The following is a 16,388-nucleotide window of genomic DNA, read 5'->3' on the forward strand; positions in this document are numbered from 1 at the left end:
GCAGGAATTAATTCTCCCCTGGGGAGGCCAAAGATCAACTCTCCGGGGAGGTGATGTGCAAGCTGGAGGATGACAGTGGAGAGGAATTTTCAATGCCCCGGGAAGGAAGGAAAGCCAGGGCAGTGGCAAGAGCGTGCCCGGGGACGTCGAAGCCAGGCTGCAGACGCATCAAAGATGTGCAGCATCGTGGGTGGTGAAGTGGGAGGCGGGGTTGGGGGTGGGGGTTCATTGTGCCCTGGGAACCCCCTCCATCCCGGGCAACTCAGGATCTTCGGTCATTCTAGTCTTGGGGGCACAGGGCACGTCCGAAAGACCCCAGTGGTTTTGGTTTTAGGTAAATGGAACCACAGGCTGGGCTGAGCTGATAAGCCTGGTGGTGAATTTGGAGGCTCAGCCTTGGCTTGTGAGGACTACGGCTCGAGGTTTCTAGCAATGCCTTTATTTCCCCCTTTTCGACTGAGGTTAAGCTCGCATTGCATAAAATTCACCATCTCAGAGTGTACAGTTCAGTGGCCTGCAGCACGCACGCTCTCATTGTTGTGCAAACATCACCTCTCTCAAGTTCCAGGAGCTTTCTTTTAAAGATTTTGTTTATTTTTAGAGAGAGAGCCCACAATGAGGGAGGGGCAGAGGGAGAAGCAGGCTCTCCACTGAGCAAGGAACCCAGTGCGGGACTCGATCCCAGGATCATGACCTGAGCTGAAGGCAGCTGCTTAACCGACTGAGCTCCCAGGCGCCCCCAGAACATTTCATCACCCCAGTTAACCTATGCCCGTTAACAGTCCGCCCCCCCCATTTCCTCCCCACACCCTTCCTCCAGCCCCGGACCAGCACCGACTGACCTTCTGGGTGTCCAGTTCTGAGCATTTCATGGAAATGGACTCATACCCTGTGTGATCTTGGCATCTGGCTTCTGTCCTTTGGCATCACGTTTTCGCCCGGCGATCTGTCGGGGCTGAGTCTGCAGCGGAAAGGCTGGTGTGCTGGTTGTCGCCAGACTTCCCAGAGGTCAGAGACTTCCCAGGGGGCAGCCCTTTCCCTGGGAATTTAGGATTCCAGGCAGAGCACTGCAGGGCTCACCTCCGCAAACATGGGTCACACATCTGTGCGGGCACAGAACCAGGAGGTTGGTCCCCAAAGCAGTGGCGGACACCTACAATAGCAGCCCCCAGTGGGGTGGGGTGTTCCAGGGAATTCCGAGACCGTTCAGGCTGAACTTTTTAGGAAAAGATCTGCAGCTGAAAGCGAGGCCTCTCTGGGTTTATTTCAGTATCATGAGGTCTCAGGAGCGATTCATTCATCTCAGCTCAGGATGTGAGGATCGCAGGGCCTGACAGCGTGGCTTCTCTCCAGGATTTTGAGGGCACTTTCCTTCTCTTTCAACAGAGCCATATTAAAAGGCTGGGGCTTGGGGTGCCTGGGGGGCCCAGCGGTTGAGCGTCTGCCTTCAGCTCAGGTCATGATCCCAGGACCCTGGGATCAAGTCCCACATCAGGCTCCTCACTGGGAGCCTGCTTCTCCTTCTGCCTGTGTCTCTGCCTCTCTCTGTCTCTTATGAATAAATAAATAAAATTAAAAAAAAAAAAAGAAAAAAAAAAGGCTGGGACTGAGCTGCTCTGAGACTCTGCTGGCAAGGGACTTTTGCCTTTCCCACCTGGATGTTACAGCAGGTGGCAGCGACGCCTGGCACCACAAGGTCCTTTAACTATGCAGCTTCGGACTTGCATTGTATCTCAGGGAGGTTCCCCTTCTGTCTGTCTTTCCTCCAGAATGAGAAGGAAGAGCTTTGTGGATATCTGCTTTTGGTTGATATTAAGGTCCTGGGTTCCCTGGTCTTATTAAAGAAGCAGTTTAGTTTTGTTTTTAAAGATTTATTTTTTGTTGGGTCGGGGAGGGTGCATGGCAGAGGGAAAGCAAATCTCAAGCAGACTCCTCGCTTAACTCTGGGCTTGATCCCAGGACCCTGAGATCATGACCTGTCATCAGTTGAGAAAATCAGTTGGAATCCACAATAGGTATTTTTTCACCCTGGCTTGAACGTCTGCAGTAAATGCATCTTTTTACACATGTAAGGGAGGCAGAGAGAGAGAGGGAGGAAGGCCTTCCAATGTGTGGATCAAACATTTTCATGTTTCATTTGTGGGTAAGGTGTGCAAAACAAGGCTGCTGACTGTGTCTGTGTCTGCCGACCTGGGAGGTGTTCAAACCCTAGCCCTCCCTCCTCCATCTGCATGACTTTGAACAAGCAGCTTGACCTCCCAGCTTTCTCGTGTGTGAGATGGGAGGATGTTAACAGTGATTCGCTCAGTGGTGTGAGGACTGTGGGGTGACGCATGTGAGGGTGTGAAGTACAGAGCTGGGGCCGGTTCATCTTAACACAGTTGTGAATCTGGGGGCAGGGGTGGGGAGTAGTTGATGGGTAGGGGATTTTGCTCACCCCAGGACCTCTGGACTCCCAAGAGTCTCAAGGAAGGTTCAAACAGCCTGGTTGGCTCAGCGGCTTGGTGCCTGCCTTTGGCCCAGAGCATGATCCTGGAGTCCCAGGATCAAGTCCCACATCAAGCTCCCCACAGGGAGCCTGCTTCTCCCTCTGCCTGTGTCTCTGCATTTCTCTCTGTGTCTCTCATGAATAAATAAATAAAATCTTTAAAAAAAGAAAAAAACAAACAGCCTGGTTATCTGGTACCCGTAGTACCCTTCGGTTTCTTCCTGCGTGAGGATCCAGCAGGTTACATGTGGATTCAAGACTCAGAGGACGCTGGCTGCAGAGGGAGTGGACACTGGCCAGTCCGATCCTGCGTGGGCCCGTTAGGCAGAGGCGCGTCTTCCCCGGGTGGGCCCCTTCCCCCTGCCCACCTCCCTTGGTTGCGGCCCATTAGGTTAAATTGTGAGTGAGCTGGGCATAGTCGGAAAAGAACATACGAGTATAAGGGACCTCAGGACTTGGTCAGTAAAAGGTTAAAATTTGTTCGGACAACTGCATTTATGACGTCAAGGAGAGACACGTTCTGGGCATACTAAGGGATGGTGATTTGAAAAACTCCCTGGCACCCAAATACTTCATCCCCTTTACCTCCCTCTCCCATTCTCAATGGGGACCCAGGGGAGCGAAAGTCAGTTTTGGGTTAGGAGAGAGGTAAAAAAAATTTAAAAAAAGAAAGAAAAGAAAGAAGAAGTCTTAGAGATGACAGTGGTGTGTGGCCCTCCCAAACTCAGCCCTCTCCAACGAAATCTCATTTCTTAGTATTTCATTTTCTCTTGTTAGGCAGAAATTAAATTATATTTAAATTAATTAATTAAATTTAAATATAATTTAAATTTTCTCCTCAGGGGCAAAGGGGGGTGGTGGTGGTGGTGGAGGCAGCTATAATGAAAACAAGACGGAGAAATCCTGTTCTATATACCTGGGTTGGATGAACGAGCAACTGTCAGTCTCGGTCCCGAAAGCCCAGGAATAAATATCCCGTCTCTCCCTCGCTGCCCATTTAAGAGCGAGGCTCCCTCGTGGAGGAAATGGTGGAGACTTGGAGCAAAGGGAATTTTCAGCTAGGGACCCTGGGATTCCAAGGGGCGCATTTACAGGTGAGAAGGTGGGGGCCAGGATCGTGAGATTTCCAGGTCCGCATCCCGTCTCGCCTTTAGGAATGCATCTTCGTGCATCACCTGTGCCTCCTTTCTCTTTCCTGTGCCCTGCGGTCACCCTGGGCTGCGTGACCTGGGGGCCCAGCTCCCTAAGTCTTGAGAATTTCAGGAAGGTAGCAGCAGAGCCATGGGCTGAGCCCTGTCTCCGGGTCGCCTGGTGCTGCAAAGGCTACAAGCCCAGGGAGGCAGCCCTGGTCATATTTTCCGGTTCAAACAATGGGTTTGGAATGCCTGCCTGCGGATTTGGAAGCACTTGGAAGTGGCTAATGGCAGAGCCATTCAGAGATGGGCATCGCGCAGCTCCCCAACCCTGAGCGTTTCCTTGATCTCTGGGGGGACTGGGGGGGTGGGGGTGGGGAGAACTTGGGTGGAAGATCGCCTTCCATGTGTCCTTTCCAGCAGGCAGTAGAGAAAAGCCACTCAGGGGCCTAATAACCCAAGTGGGGAGGGAGGAAGGAGAGCCCCTCGTTTGCTCCTTTATCCACCCCCCCCAGGCTCCCAGTAACCATGACAACCTGGCACCGCAGACACTGCCCCAACCTCCCAGGGCCACTGTCGCCAAAAGCATTCTCAAGGCTGTGCTTTTATGTGGCGGAGCTGTGGCCCCGCTCTTGGCTCTTGTGTGGAACCCAGAGATGCTTTGGTGTTTGTCCCACAGGGTATTAGATGGAACTGTGCTCGCGCCGCAGCACTTAGGTGGCCTGATCTGGAGGGTTCTGTGCTGACTGGGGAGCGTGTGCATGTGTGTGCGCGCGTGTAGTCTATTTCTGTGTCTTGCACCACGGTGTGCGTGTCTGTGCGTGTGGGTGTTGCGGTGAGAGACTTGCCGGGAGAGCGCTGGGGGGTGAGGACCAGGAGGTGGAGGCAGGTTGATCTTGATCGGATCCTTTACCACTGACGGGGTGGGCCTCCTGCCCCCTGGGGAAACCAAATTAAAAAGAAATGGGGGAGCTTTGGGAGAAAAAGAAAGAGAAATAGGCCCGAGCGATGTGGCATTTCCTGGCCTGGGGCCTGGGGCAGGGAGGCTTTGGAATTTCTATAGAAAGCCTTCAGACCAGCTGGTTATGGGTTTTGTTTTGCTTTTATTCCCCCAGCCCTGTTGCTCTTGTATCCTTTTCAGAGTTCTAAGCGTGTTGACGTGGCTGTTGGATACAACAGCAATGCTCCCAAGAGGCAGCGTCCTGAAGCTCGGAAACTAGGCCGCGGCCTGGAGACCAGTGATGCCTGCACGATAACCCGGCCAACCCGGCCAGCCTGGGTTTCCAGAAGCGAAGGGCCCTTCCTTCCTTGAGAGGAGAGGAGGTCCCCACCCCCAAACCCTCCCCGTTGGCTCTTGACAACACAGCTTCTGGCTGCCTTTGGTCACTTTGGGAGGAGGGAGCAAAGGTTTTGAAGTGGAGGCATGAGTTGAGTCATGGTTTCCCAAGCGGTTTAACCCAAACTTTTTTCTGCACAATTCAGGGTGCCCCAGGACCTCATTCTCCCCCTCCCGGAGCACTCCCCTTGCAAGCCGCCCTTGCAAACCGCGGCACACCGAGCTATTTTAGGCCTTCTGTCCGACCGGTGTTCTCGGCTCTTGCGGTTTTCTGTTGTGAGTCAGTTTTTTGTAATAAATTGTGTAGGCAGCCGGGGGTCTGTCTGCCTTTCCTGAGACAGGAAGGGACAGCGAGTCCTTGACGTTTGGTGAGGTCGCAAATTCCTCTAGAGCACCCAGGCGGCCTGCTGGGCCCCAGCCAGAGTCTGCACACGCAGGCCGGGCCCAGAAGCAGCTGCCCAGAAGCAGCTGCGGGGAGGTGGGTGGTGGTGGTGATGAGTGGGTGGGGGGGAGGGAGAGGAGGGGGAGGAGGAGGAGGGAGAGGTGGGGGAGGAGGAGGCGGAGGAGGAGGAAATGGTTCCTGGAGCTCAAGGGGAAGGAACATCATCCAGCTTGGGGGGTGAACCTGGTAACGAAGTGTCCCGGGCTGCTGTTTGTGCTCGTCTCCTTTCCTCCTTCTGCTTTTCTGTTCCCATGTGTCAGAGGAAACTGACAACATACCATAACCGCTTCTCACAATCATTTTTTTTTTTAAGATTTTATTTATTTATTCATGAGAGACTCATCAGAGAGAGCAAGCGAGCCACAGGCTGAGGGAGAAGCAGGCTCCCCATGGGGATCCCCATGCTGGACTCTATCATCCCGGGACCTGGGATGAGGCCCGGAGCCAAAGGCAGATGCTCAACCGCTGAGCCACCCACGTGCCCCTTCACAATCATTCTTTTTTTTTAAACCCCGGACCCGTTTGCACAAAGATGCCCTGCAATCTCATTAGCTGCCCTTCTGCCTTCCTGATTAACGGTCTCTTCTGGACTTGAACGTAGCCGCCACCCGCCATCCCCTCCACCCACGCATAGGGGCCTTCTAAGGTTTGCTTCGCGCTTCTCTTACAGACTTGCTCCATCTACACTTTCTTGGGTCAGACCTTTCCTCTTCTCTATCACCTTGCATGGCTCCCCTTGTTCCACAGTGCTGCTGACCTGTAGAAGCAGAAACTGTGAGCCACAGAGGCAGTTTAACAATTTTTTAGTAGCCACATTTTTTTATTTATTTATTTATTTATTTATTTATTTATTTATTTATTTTAAAGATTTTATTTATTTATTCATGAGAGACACAGAAAGAGCGAGAGGCAGAGACACAGGCAGAGGGAGAAGAAGGCTCCATGCAGGGAGCCTGACGTGGGACTCCATCCCGGGTCTCCAGGATCACACCCTGAGCTGAAGGCAGGGTCTCAACCGCTGAGCCACCCAGGCGTCCCAGTAGCCACATTTTAAAAAGTGCATAGACACACAGTTTACTTAACCCCACCTATCTGGAATATCATCGTTTCCACTTACAGTCAGTATAAAAAATTATGAATGAAGTACTTCACGTGAATGTCTTACAGTTTTTCAAAATCCAGGGTGTGTTTTGTGTTGACATCAGATCCCAAATTGGATGCTAATATTTTGTCAGAGACGCCTGATATAGATTCAGAGCTCATTAAATTTGCTCTTGGAAAAGTAGATTCACATAGCCAAGGTGCCCTTTGGAGATGTGGGAAAACTTAGGTAAGTTTCTGTCAATTTATGTAAGTTTTCTAACAGTTTGCATGCAGTATTAGACGTGTGCGCGTGCAGTCATATTGGACAGCCCAAATGGAGAAGGTTTCCATCCTTCCAGAAGGTTCCATCTGGCAGGCTTATTCGATAAAGCCTAAACACCTCCATAGGGCTTTCAAATTTTCTACAACCCGGCCCCAACCTGTCTAGCTTTATTTATTGACTTTGTTTTACATGTGTCCACTTTCCCATGCTTCTCCTTCCCCTTTGAGGTGGAACCTCTCTTTCCACCTGGAGATCTCATTCTCCTTTGTTGGTCTCCGCTTAAAGGCAGAGCTTCCTCCAAGGAGTCTCTCCTTCTTCCCTTGGCAGAGTTAATTGCTGCCTCCGCTTCCCACGGGGGCAGCATGTGGGGGAAGAGGCCTGCCTAAGTCCCCGGACCATGGACCATGGCACACCGCCCTGGGAGCTCATTTCCCTATTTCTCCTGAGGCAGGTTTGAATGGATCTTCTAAGGCAGCGTGAGCCCTGCCCATTTAGAAAAACAGAGCCATACAAAGGGCAGCACTGTGTCCTTCTCCAGCTGCCCTGGGGCTGCTGAGCACGGGGCTGCAGACAGGAACACACCCTGGGTACAGGCCACGTAATTCTAGGCGGGCATCAGCTCTGCCCCCCACCCCAGAGTGTGTGTGGGGGGAAAGGCAGTGGCGAGGGGGCCCTTTCTTTGGCCTCATAGAAGGAAATACGTGCCTAGCTGCTCTGATACTCCTTTTGCAAAATGGGAGCTGGTGTGTGTGTGTGTGGTGTGTGTGGTGTGTGTGGTGTGTGTGTTTACTTTTTCAAAAACTAACATATAAGCAGAAAAGTGCACACATCTTCATTGCGTCACTTGGATTTTCACATAGTGTGCATACCACCCAAGCCTACCCCCAGATGAAGAATAAGAACAGGGCCAACCCCTAGAACACCCCCCACCCCCCCTCCCACCTCCCACCCCACCCCTTCCAGCCACCACTCCCCACCCCTTCAGGATTTAACTGCTTTCCTGACTGGTGGCTCATGACTCATTTCGCCTGCTTCTGAACTGGGTGTAGATGGCATCCCACCGGGTGCCTCTGCCCTCTGACTTCCTCTGCCCCGCCCCCCGCCCCCCACTATATTTGCAGATACAGTGACATAGTTTGTGGTTGACTTGGAACACCTTTGTCTTTTCCGGCACCTAAGATGCTTTTAGTAAAAAAAAAAAAAAAACCCACAGTGGTTAAAGAGGAGAGGACGACACTCGATGTGAAAGACGGGGCCGTCGTTGGTTGGTAGTTTCAAAGCGCCAGGAGAGAAGCGTCTGCTCTGATTGGGGCGATGTGTGCCCTTGGGACCTTCTAGGTTTTGATGATTTTTGGTTGTAACTGTTTACCTTTTAGCTTTATTTAGGGAATCCTTCGTTACAGTGATAATGCTTGGGTCTAGGAGGGATGCTAACTCCCTTTCTGGTTTTTGGACAAGGCTGCACGCGAGCCATTTCTTCCTATTTTCCATTTGGTAGAAATTGGGAAGATTGGTATGGAAAAGAGAGAGAGAGAGAGAGGTGTCACTTGTATTTCTGATCTGGTGTCTTCTGCTTTTGCTTTAGGTAAAATGTCTGTTCCAGGATCCTACCAGGCGGCCGCTGGGCCTTCCTCGGTGCCAACTGCGCCGCCATCCTATGAAGAGACGGTGGCCGTCAATAGTTACTTCCCTATGCCTCCTGCCCCTGCGCCAGGGCCGACCACGGGGCTGGTGACGGGCCCGGATGGCAAGGGCATGAATCCGCCAGCCTACTACACCCAGCCAGTGCCCGTCCCCAACGCCAATGCAAGTACGTGCCACCTCCCGCGCCCCCTTACCTGTCTTCTTCGCCCTCCACCCTGGCCTTGGGGCCCCTGCGAGAATCAGGGGAGCCACAGAGGTGACTCTGCCTAAAGTCCAAGTGAAGTGCCGGTCAGTCTGGCCTGACCCCTCGCCCTGGAATGTCACTTCTAGTCTTCTGGGTTCCACCTCTGGGGTGGGGGTGGGGGGCTCATGTCTTCTCCCCAATAAAGCACAGTTTATGAGCTTTCCCACATCAGCCACAAACCGATCTTTTGGTGCTAACTGCCCACCAGTCATCCCAGAGGAATTGGGGAATGGGAGTTTGCGTTCAAAGGCCCCTACCCTTCCTGCTGACACTCCCTGGGACAGACCCTGCCCTGAGGCCAGGGCTGGAGTGGGAGAAGGAGCAGAAACAACTGGGAGTTAGAAATGGTTGAGCAGGTGCTGTCCCAGCCTGCTTCCCTGCCTTCTAGCTACTTCTTCATGGCCTTATCCCTGGGGACTTCCCGCTGCCCAGGTGCGCCTAGGTGCGCCCAGGTGCATAGGTGATTCAGTATCACAAGCAGCCGAGGAGGGAATAGCCAGCTCAGAGACTAGGCCAGTGGGTCAGACTGCCTGGATTCACCTAACTGCCTGGTGACTCAGTTTCCCCTCCTGTAAAATAGGGCTCATCAGGTGACTCCTTCAGTGGGTTGTTCCGATGAAATGAAGTTCTCTGAGGAGTCATTTGATAAAAGTGAGCTCTTGTCCCCGGGCTCGAGTAACTTTGACGCTATCACACAGAAGAGAACAAAGTGACTTCAGACTCATCATGCTCTGATCAAAAATTCATTCTGTACCAAAAAAAAAAAAAAGACTTTTACACAGTTTACATGTAGGTGTTATAGTATGCTCAAATACTGCTTTTTCTGGAAGGAAAGACTTCCTAGGTCTTTCTAGGACAATTAAGTTCTGAGAGCTAGTACAATAATTAATTTCCCCTAATACACAGATTATAGAAACGGCATTTCAGCACCGCAGAGAGGAACAGAAGGGAGTCACTCTGACAGAAATATGAGCTTAAGCAACTTTGCCAAAACGCAAAAACATTCTGAATGCTTAAGGACTTCATGATTTATATCACTCTGGGCTCTCCTCTGGTAACCGGGAACGCCTGTACATGTTTTTCACATAGTTTGCTCTTTTTAGCACTATTTTATATCTTTGTTTCATGTATCAGCTCGATTCCCGGACTCGTTGCAAAGCCTGGGCCAGTGTTCCCCGGCTTGGTACCAACTCCAGCCCTGTCACGGGGGGGTTGGACCTATTAAGGAGTCCGGAGCCACGTGTGAAAGGAGGGGAGTGTTTCATCGAGGGTTTGATCTGGGTTCGCTGTGACCCAGAGTGTCAGGTTCTTTACTATCCTTCTCTCATGGGACCCTGGCAGCAACCGTGTTACTTCCAGTTGTAAAAAATAAAAGAGTTAAATTGAGATACAATTCCCATTAACTCCATAGGGTTCACTCTTTGAAGGTGTCTGATGCAATGGTGTCAGTGCAAGCATCGGCGCCAATTCCAGAATATTTCCATCACCCCAGAAAGAAACCCCGTCCCCATTAGCCACCCCTCCCCATCCCCCCAGTCCCTGGCAACCACTAATCTATGGATGAAGAAAATTGAGGCTAAAACCCCATCATATCACTGTTTCTGGAATTACTATCTGCAGACCACCTTTATCGAACCACACAGGGAGCTTAAAGAGCCTTCTGGGGACCCTGCCCCAGACCTGCTGACTCAGCCTGTCTCAGCGGTAGGGGCTGGGGGTGGGTATAGGGCCCAGGAACCTGCATTGGCAACATTGGCAGTAAGTTCCCCACCCGATTCTGTGGTCAGTGAGTTTGAAAGCCTGGTCGTGCTGAGCCAGACCCCCGCTCCAGGAACTTCTCCCCATCTCACGTGGCAAGGGGGTCAGGGGCATGCAAGCCCCCCAAATGATAATGCTGGAAATCTGCCACTGTTTTGGTAAAGCACACATAAGGTAAATTTGTCACCTAAATTTAGCGTCTCTTGGTGTACAGTTGAATGGCATTAAACACATTCAAGTGGTCTTGAAACTGTCACCACCATCTCTTTCTAGAACTTTTAAAGATATTTTAAAAATTTATTTATTTATTTATTTAAAGATTTTGTTTATTCATGGGAGACAGAGACAGAGAGAGACAGAGACAGAGACAGAGACACAGGCCGAGGGAGAAGCAGGCTCCATGCAGGGAGCCCGATGTGGGACTCGATCCCAGGACCCCAGGATCATGTCCTGGGCCGAAGGCAGGCACTAAACCGCTGAGCCATCCAGGGATCCCCCTATTTTTACAATTTATTCATCAGAGAGAGAGGGAGAGAGAAAGGGAGCGCAAGCAGGGGGAGGGGCAGAGGCAGAGGGAGAAGCAGGCTCCCTGCTGTGCAGGGGGCCTGATGAGGGACTCGATCCCAGGATGCTGAGATCATGACCATGACCATGACCAAACCAAGGCAGGTGCTTCAAGGACTGAACCACCCAGCTCCCCCCCCCCCCCCCCACCAGAATGTTTAAATCTTGTAAAATTGAACCTCCAGACCCAGTAAACAGCAGCTCCCCGTTGCCCCCCCCACCCCTTCCTGGCACCCACCATCTCCTCTGTGAATTGGATGACTTGAGGTGCCTCCCATACGTGAAATCGTGCAGGCCTTGTCCTATGCCTGGCTCGTGGCACTCAGCACAACATCCTGACGGCTCATCCGTGTTGGAGCGCGGGTCAGGGTGTCCTTTTAAGGCTGAGCGAGCCTCCGCCGCGTGGGTAGATCCCATTGTGCTTAGCCATTTGCTCACCTGTCCGCGGGCACCTGGGTGACGTCCACCCTTTGGCTCCTGCAAGTGGTGGACACACCAGCCCCCGTGGGGACCCAGCCCCCGCCCCATCCCGGGTCGTCTAGCGGATGCTCTCTCCATTCACCGATCGCCTCTACCTGTCCTGCCAGTCGCCGTGCAGACCGTCTACGTGCAGCAGCCCATCTCCTTTTTTGACCGTCCGATCCAGATGTGCTGTCCTTCCTGCAACAAGATGATTGTGACCCAGCTGTCCTATAATGCCGGTGCCCTCACCTGGCTCTCTTGCGGGAGCCTGTGCCTGCTGGGGTAAGTCCCGGGGCCCTCAAGGACCCCAGGCTCCTCCTCCTTCCTCTCAATCTGTATCACATCTATCTGTGTTGCCCCCCCACCCCTGTCCCCAGCACCGCAGGTTGGCAAGCTGCACCCCCTGACCTCTGCCGTTGATGCCCGGGGCACCCACCCCTCCCTTCTGGGAACCACTGCTCTTGAGCCCACCAGCACCTAGAAGCTGCTGTCCCCCCTCTGCCTGCTCAGACCACTCCCTGCGTGCAGGGCCTAGCACAGCAGCCCCCTGCATCTGTCGAGTGATACCCTGAGCAGCGTCTTTTTTTTTTTTTTGGAAGGATTTCACAACCGAGTTAATGATAATAATGTTTGCCTGACTCTGAGAGAAGCTTTGAACAATGTGCACGTTATAATACTTGATAGCGATCTCTTTGAAATTTTTTTCTTTTTTAAGACTTTATTTATTTGATAGAGAGCACAAGCAACAAAAAAAAAAAAGAGAGAGAGCACAAGCAAGGAGAGCTGCAGGCAGAGGGAGAGGGAGAAGCAGACTCCCCGCTGAGTGAGGAGCCCGGCATGGGGCTCCATCCTAGGACCCCAGGATCATGACCTGAGTCAAAAGTAGACACTTAACTAACTGAGCCACCCAGGCGCCCCTCTCTTTGAAACTTATCTTTTTATGACTCCAAGTATTTTTCGCATTGTCTACACAGGGAAAGTGTATGTTTATGTCTGCACCAAGGGTAGTATATTGCAAGAAATTATGGTTTTTGTTCTGGAGAGATTTGAGGGAACGCAGTTTAATTATCCGCCCCCCCCAAAAAAAAAAAAAAAAAAAAACAGATAAAGGCAGCCTCTTTATTCCTGGCCTGGGAGTCACTCAGAAAAACCACATGGGCTCTATTTTTCTCCCTCGAAGGAAACGGTATCTGTGCATCTTTTTTTTTTTTAGGAGCCCTGGCCTCTTGTACAACTGGCGTGTTCCTCATTGGTGGCTTAGCTCTAGAAGGAACGGTGTTTCTCTTCCTCATTTCGAAGAGAGAGGCTCAAAGCCCTGGAGAGCTTAGCTTCCTTGAAGACACATGTTCAGTGGGGTGGAAAGGAGACCAAACAGGTTTATTGGCACCTGTTTCCCCGTCCTGCCCACGGGACTGCAGTGATGGCTGACCTCTTCAGCCCCTGGGCAGGAAATGTGAAATAAAAGTTCATCGTCCTGGGACATTTTTGTATTAAAACTCATTTTTATCTTTGAAAACTGGGGAAGGACAGGATGAGAGCTATTGAGGGTCAGAACTATTGAACGATCCAGCTCTCAAATCGAGGCAGCTTTTCTGTCCCTCCCTTCTTTTCTTCCTTAAATATGGTATTGTGGGTTCTAATCCTACCTCTCACTGGTGTGTGACTGGGCAAGTGACCTCAGCTCTCTGTGCTCCAGTTCCCTCCCCTGAAAGCTGGAGGTATCATGGAGCTGTGTTTGTAATGCAGGAGAGCCAAGTAAGGATTAGTGCTAAGGCACTGTGGCTGCCCTTTCTTGAACTTGGGTAAACTTAGGCAGTAGGAGGAAATTCTTTTCATAAGATTGTTTCCTGGTCAGGCTGCATCCTGTTTCTGCTTTTTGTAAATCAATGTCTTCCTGTACATAGATGATTTTTTAAAAATTGAATTATAATAAAAAAATTGAATTATAATTGACATACAATATTCTATCAATTTCAGATATACAAGATAGTTATTTGATGTTTTTATACATTATGAAGTCACCATGATAGGTCTAATTACCATCTGTCACCATATAAATATTACTATATTATTGATTATACTCCCTAGGCTGATGTTGATTTTTTTTTTTTAAGATTTTATTCATTTACCTGACAGTGAGAGAGAAGGAGCACAAGTAGGAGGAGTGGCAGGCAGAGAGGGAGAGGGAGAAGCAGGCTCCCTACTGAGCAGGGAGCCAGATGCAAGCCCGAGAGCCCCATATGTGCTCAGATGTGGGCTTGATCCCAGGATCCTGGGGTCATGACCTGAGCCAAAGGCAGATGCTTAAACGATGGAGCCACCCAGGCACCCCTAAAATGTTGATTTTTAAAAAATTTGGGCAAACATTGGTCATAAGGCTGTGGGGGTGCCCCCAGTCACAAGCCTCAGGTCACCCACACTTTTGATGACCAGCTATAAATGGAGGGTCCTGTTATTCCTTCCTCACCTTTGATAATTTGCTAGAATGGCTCACAGAACTCAGAAAGACACTTTCCTTGCATTTATCAGTTTATTATGAAGGATACAAATAAAACAAGAGCTAGATGAAGAGATACATAGGACGAGGTCCAGAGGGGTCCCCAGTGCAGGCACTTCTGTTGCCGTGGAGTTGGGGTGCACCACTCTCCTGGCACAAGGATGTGTTTACCAATCCTGAAGCTGTCCGAATACAGTTGCTCAAGAGGGTTTATAACCCGATCCCAGCCCCAGTTCCCTCCCTGCGGTCTGTGGTTGGGGCTGAAAGTTCTAACCTTCGAACCACCGTGAACCAAGGGTCTTTCTGGTGACCAGCCCTGTCCTTTTTTTTTTTTGTATATTTTTTTATTGGAGTTCGATTTGCCAACATATAGTATAACACCCAGTGCTCATCCCATCAGGTGCCCCCCTCAGTGCCCGTCACCCAGTCACCCCCACCCCCTGCCCACCTCCCCTTCCACTACCCCTTGTTCGTTTCCCAGAGTTAGGAGTCTCTCATGTTGTGTCACCCTCTCTGATTTTTCCCACTCATTTTCTCTCCTCTGCCCTGGTGGCCTTATTAGCATAAAATCAGGTGTAATTGAAAGGGGTTTGGTTTGAATAACAGAAGGCTCACCTGTCAGCTCAGGAAATTCCAAGAGTTTTTTGGAACTAATTGCCTGGGAACTGGGGACAAAGATCAGATCTATTGTCTTCTACCACAGGCCACCTGCAGGTCCTGCCTGGGTGTGTTGATAGTGGGTTACTAGATGAAGAGAAGTCATTTGGGGAATTTTGTTCCGTCGTTGCTGTCAGAAGCAGCTTCTACACAGGGAAGAGTGATCAGTCTAGACACCAGGGTTAGTAAACTCCAGCCCATTTTAGTTCTGTGGGAACATATCGCACCATCTGTTTACAGATTATCTATGGCAGTGTGCAGGCCTCGGCAAAACAAGGCCTGTGTTGCCTAAAATGTGGACTAGCTGGCCCTTTACGCAAGAAGGTCACTGACCCCAATCTAAGAGTGACAGATGCTCAGATGACCCAAGATTTGAAAACACACCGAGGGCAGTGTATCCGAGAGCAGTCCTGGCATTGGCTGGTGGCTTCGTTTCCTCGGGCTGCCATTCCCAAAAACCACAATCCTGGCGGCTTAAAACAACCAAGATTTATCTTCTCCGGATTTTGGAAGCCAAACGTCCCAAGCAAGGTGCTGCGCTGCCCCTGAAGGCTCTCAGGAGTGCAGAATCCTTTCCTTACTGCTCCCAGCTTCCGGTGGCTTGGGTGGTCCCTGGCTCCTGGCTGCCAGATTTCAATCCGCCTCTTTGCCCCCTCCTGTCTTTCTGTGTGTCCCCTCCTCTTGGAAGGACATCAGTCATGGGGTTGAGGGAGCCCACCTGGACCTCCCAGGATGGATCCCGTCTTGAGCTCATTCATGACACCTGCAATGACCTTGAGTCCAAGTAAGGTCAGAGCCATAGGTTCAGAGGGGTCAGGACACCTGACCTATCTTTTTGGTGGCCACCATCTGAAACTGTTACAGAGAGTAACGTGCTCCGTGTGTGGCTGTTTTTTATTCTTCAGGTGCATCGCGGGCTGCTGCTTCATCCCCTTCTGTGTGGACGCCCTGCAGGACGTGGACCACTACTGTCCCAACTGCAAAGCTCTCCTGGGCACCTACAAGCGTTTGTAGGACTCGGCCAGACCTGGAGGAAGCCGCGTGCTGCCCGGAGTGCTCTGCAACCCTCACCCGGCCCCGTTCCACCTTGGTGGCCTCATCTCTCCAGGGGCTCCACCCTCGTGTCTTCTTTTTGGGGAAAAAATATATTGCAAAAAGTAACACACCTCCAAAAACCCCAGAGATTGCTGCTTGGAGTCGTGCGCAGGACATGCAAAGACATTCACCTTGAATGCTGGTTCCCGCCTGCCGTGACCCCAAGGCACCCCACCTTAACTGTGACTGTCGCCCCTGTCTGAATATCTTCGGGTGGTTTGCCATGGGCCAGCTTCGTTTACTGGCCTCCGTGGGCCTTCCTGGGGGTGGTCTCAAACCGAGAAGCTGCGGCTTGCCTTATTTTTGAGACTGTCCTGGCCCGCAGACGGCCGGCCCCACCTTCAGTGCCTGCCACCATGTGCATCTGTTCCCACTTCCGATGACAAAACTCTTGCCTTAGAAACAAAGGGCTTGCCTCTCAGAGCCTTTTCGTTAGCACACAAATTCACTTTGATTTTTTCATTCCTTCTTTCAGCATAAGGAGGAACAATTCACACCCACCACATTTACACCCTTGAGATCATTAATACGTGCTAGAAACATGTAGGGTCGGGTCTTGACCATGGATCTTTTCCTCGGTTCTCCGCACCAGACCCTCAGCCACTTTGCACGAAGGGTTTTTTTTCTAGTAGGGGAGTCATTTATATTCACCATTTTTATGACCCCCTTTGGGTCTTAAACACCTTTGAACATAATTTTGGA

At 51.1% G+C, this 16,388-nt stretch overlaps 1 protein-coding gene across 1 annotated transcript in view; it reads left to right on the forward strand.

The window, feature by feature from the left end:
- The window catches only part of LITAF (lipopolysaccharide induced TNF factor), a 28,583-nt gene extending 12,574 nt beyond the window's left edge, over positions 1-16,009 (forward strand). Inside the window, exons 2-4 of the mRNA XM_038540357.1 lie at positions 8,351-8,575; positions 11,563-11,719; positions 15,497-16,009. Of these exons, the coding sequence (XP_038396285.1) occupies positions 8,356-8,575; positions 11,563-11,719; positions 15,497-15,605 (486 nt within the window). The 5' untranslated portion in view covers positions 8,351-8,355 and the 3' untranslated portion in view covers positions 15,606-16,009. The remainder of the gene's footprint in view (positions 1-8,350; positions 8,576-11,562; positions 11,720-15,496) is intronic.
- The last annotated feature ends 379 nt before the right edge of the window (positions 16,010-16,388 follow it).

Source organism: Canis lupus, chromosome 6 (assembly GCF_011100685.1).
Source record: "Canis lupus familiaris isolate Mischka breed German Shepherd chromosome 6, alternate assembly UU_Cfam_GSD_1.0, whole genome shotgun sequence".
NCBI classification, from domain to species: domain Eukaryota; kingdom Metazoa; phylum Chordata; class Mammalia; order Carnivora; family Canidae; genus Canis; species Canis lupus.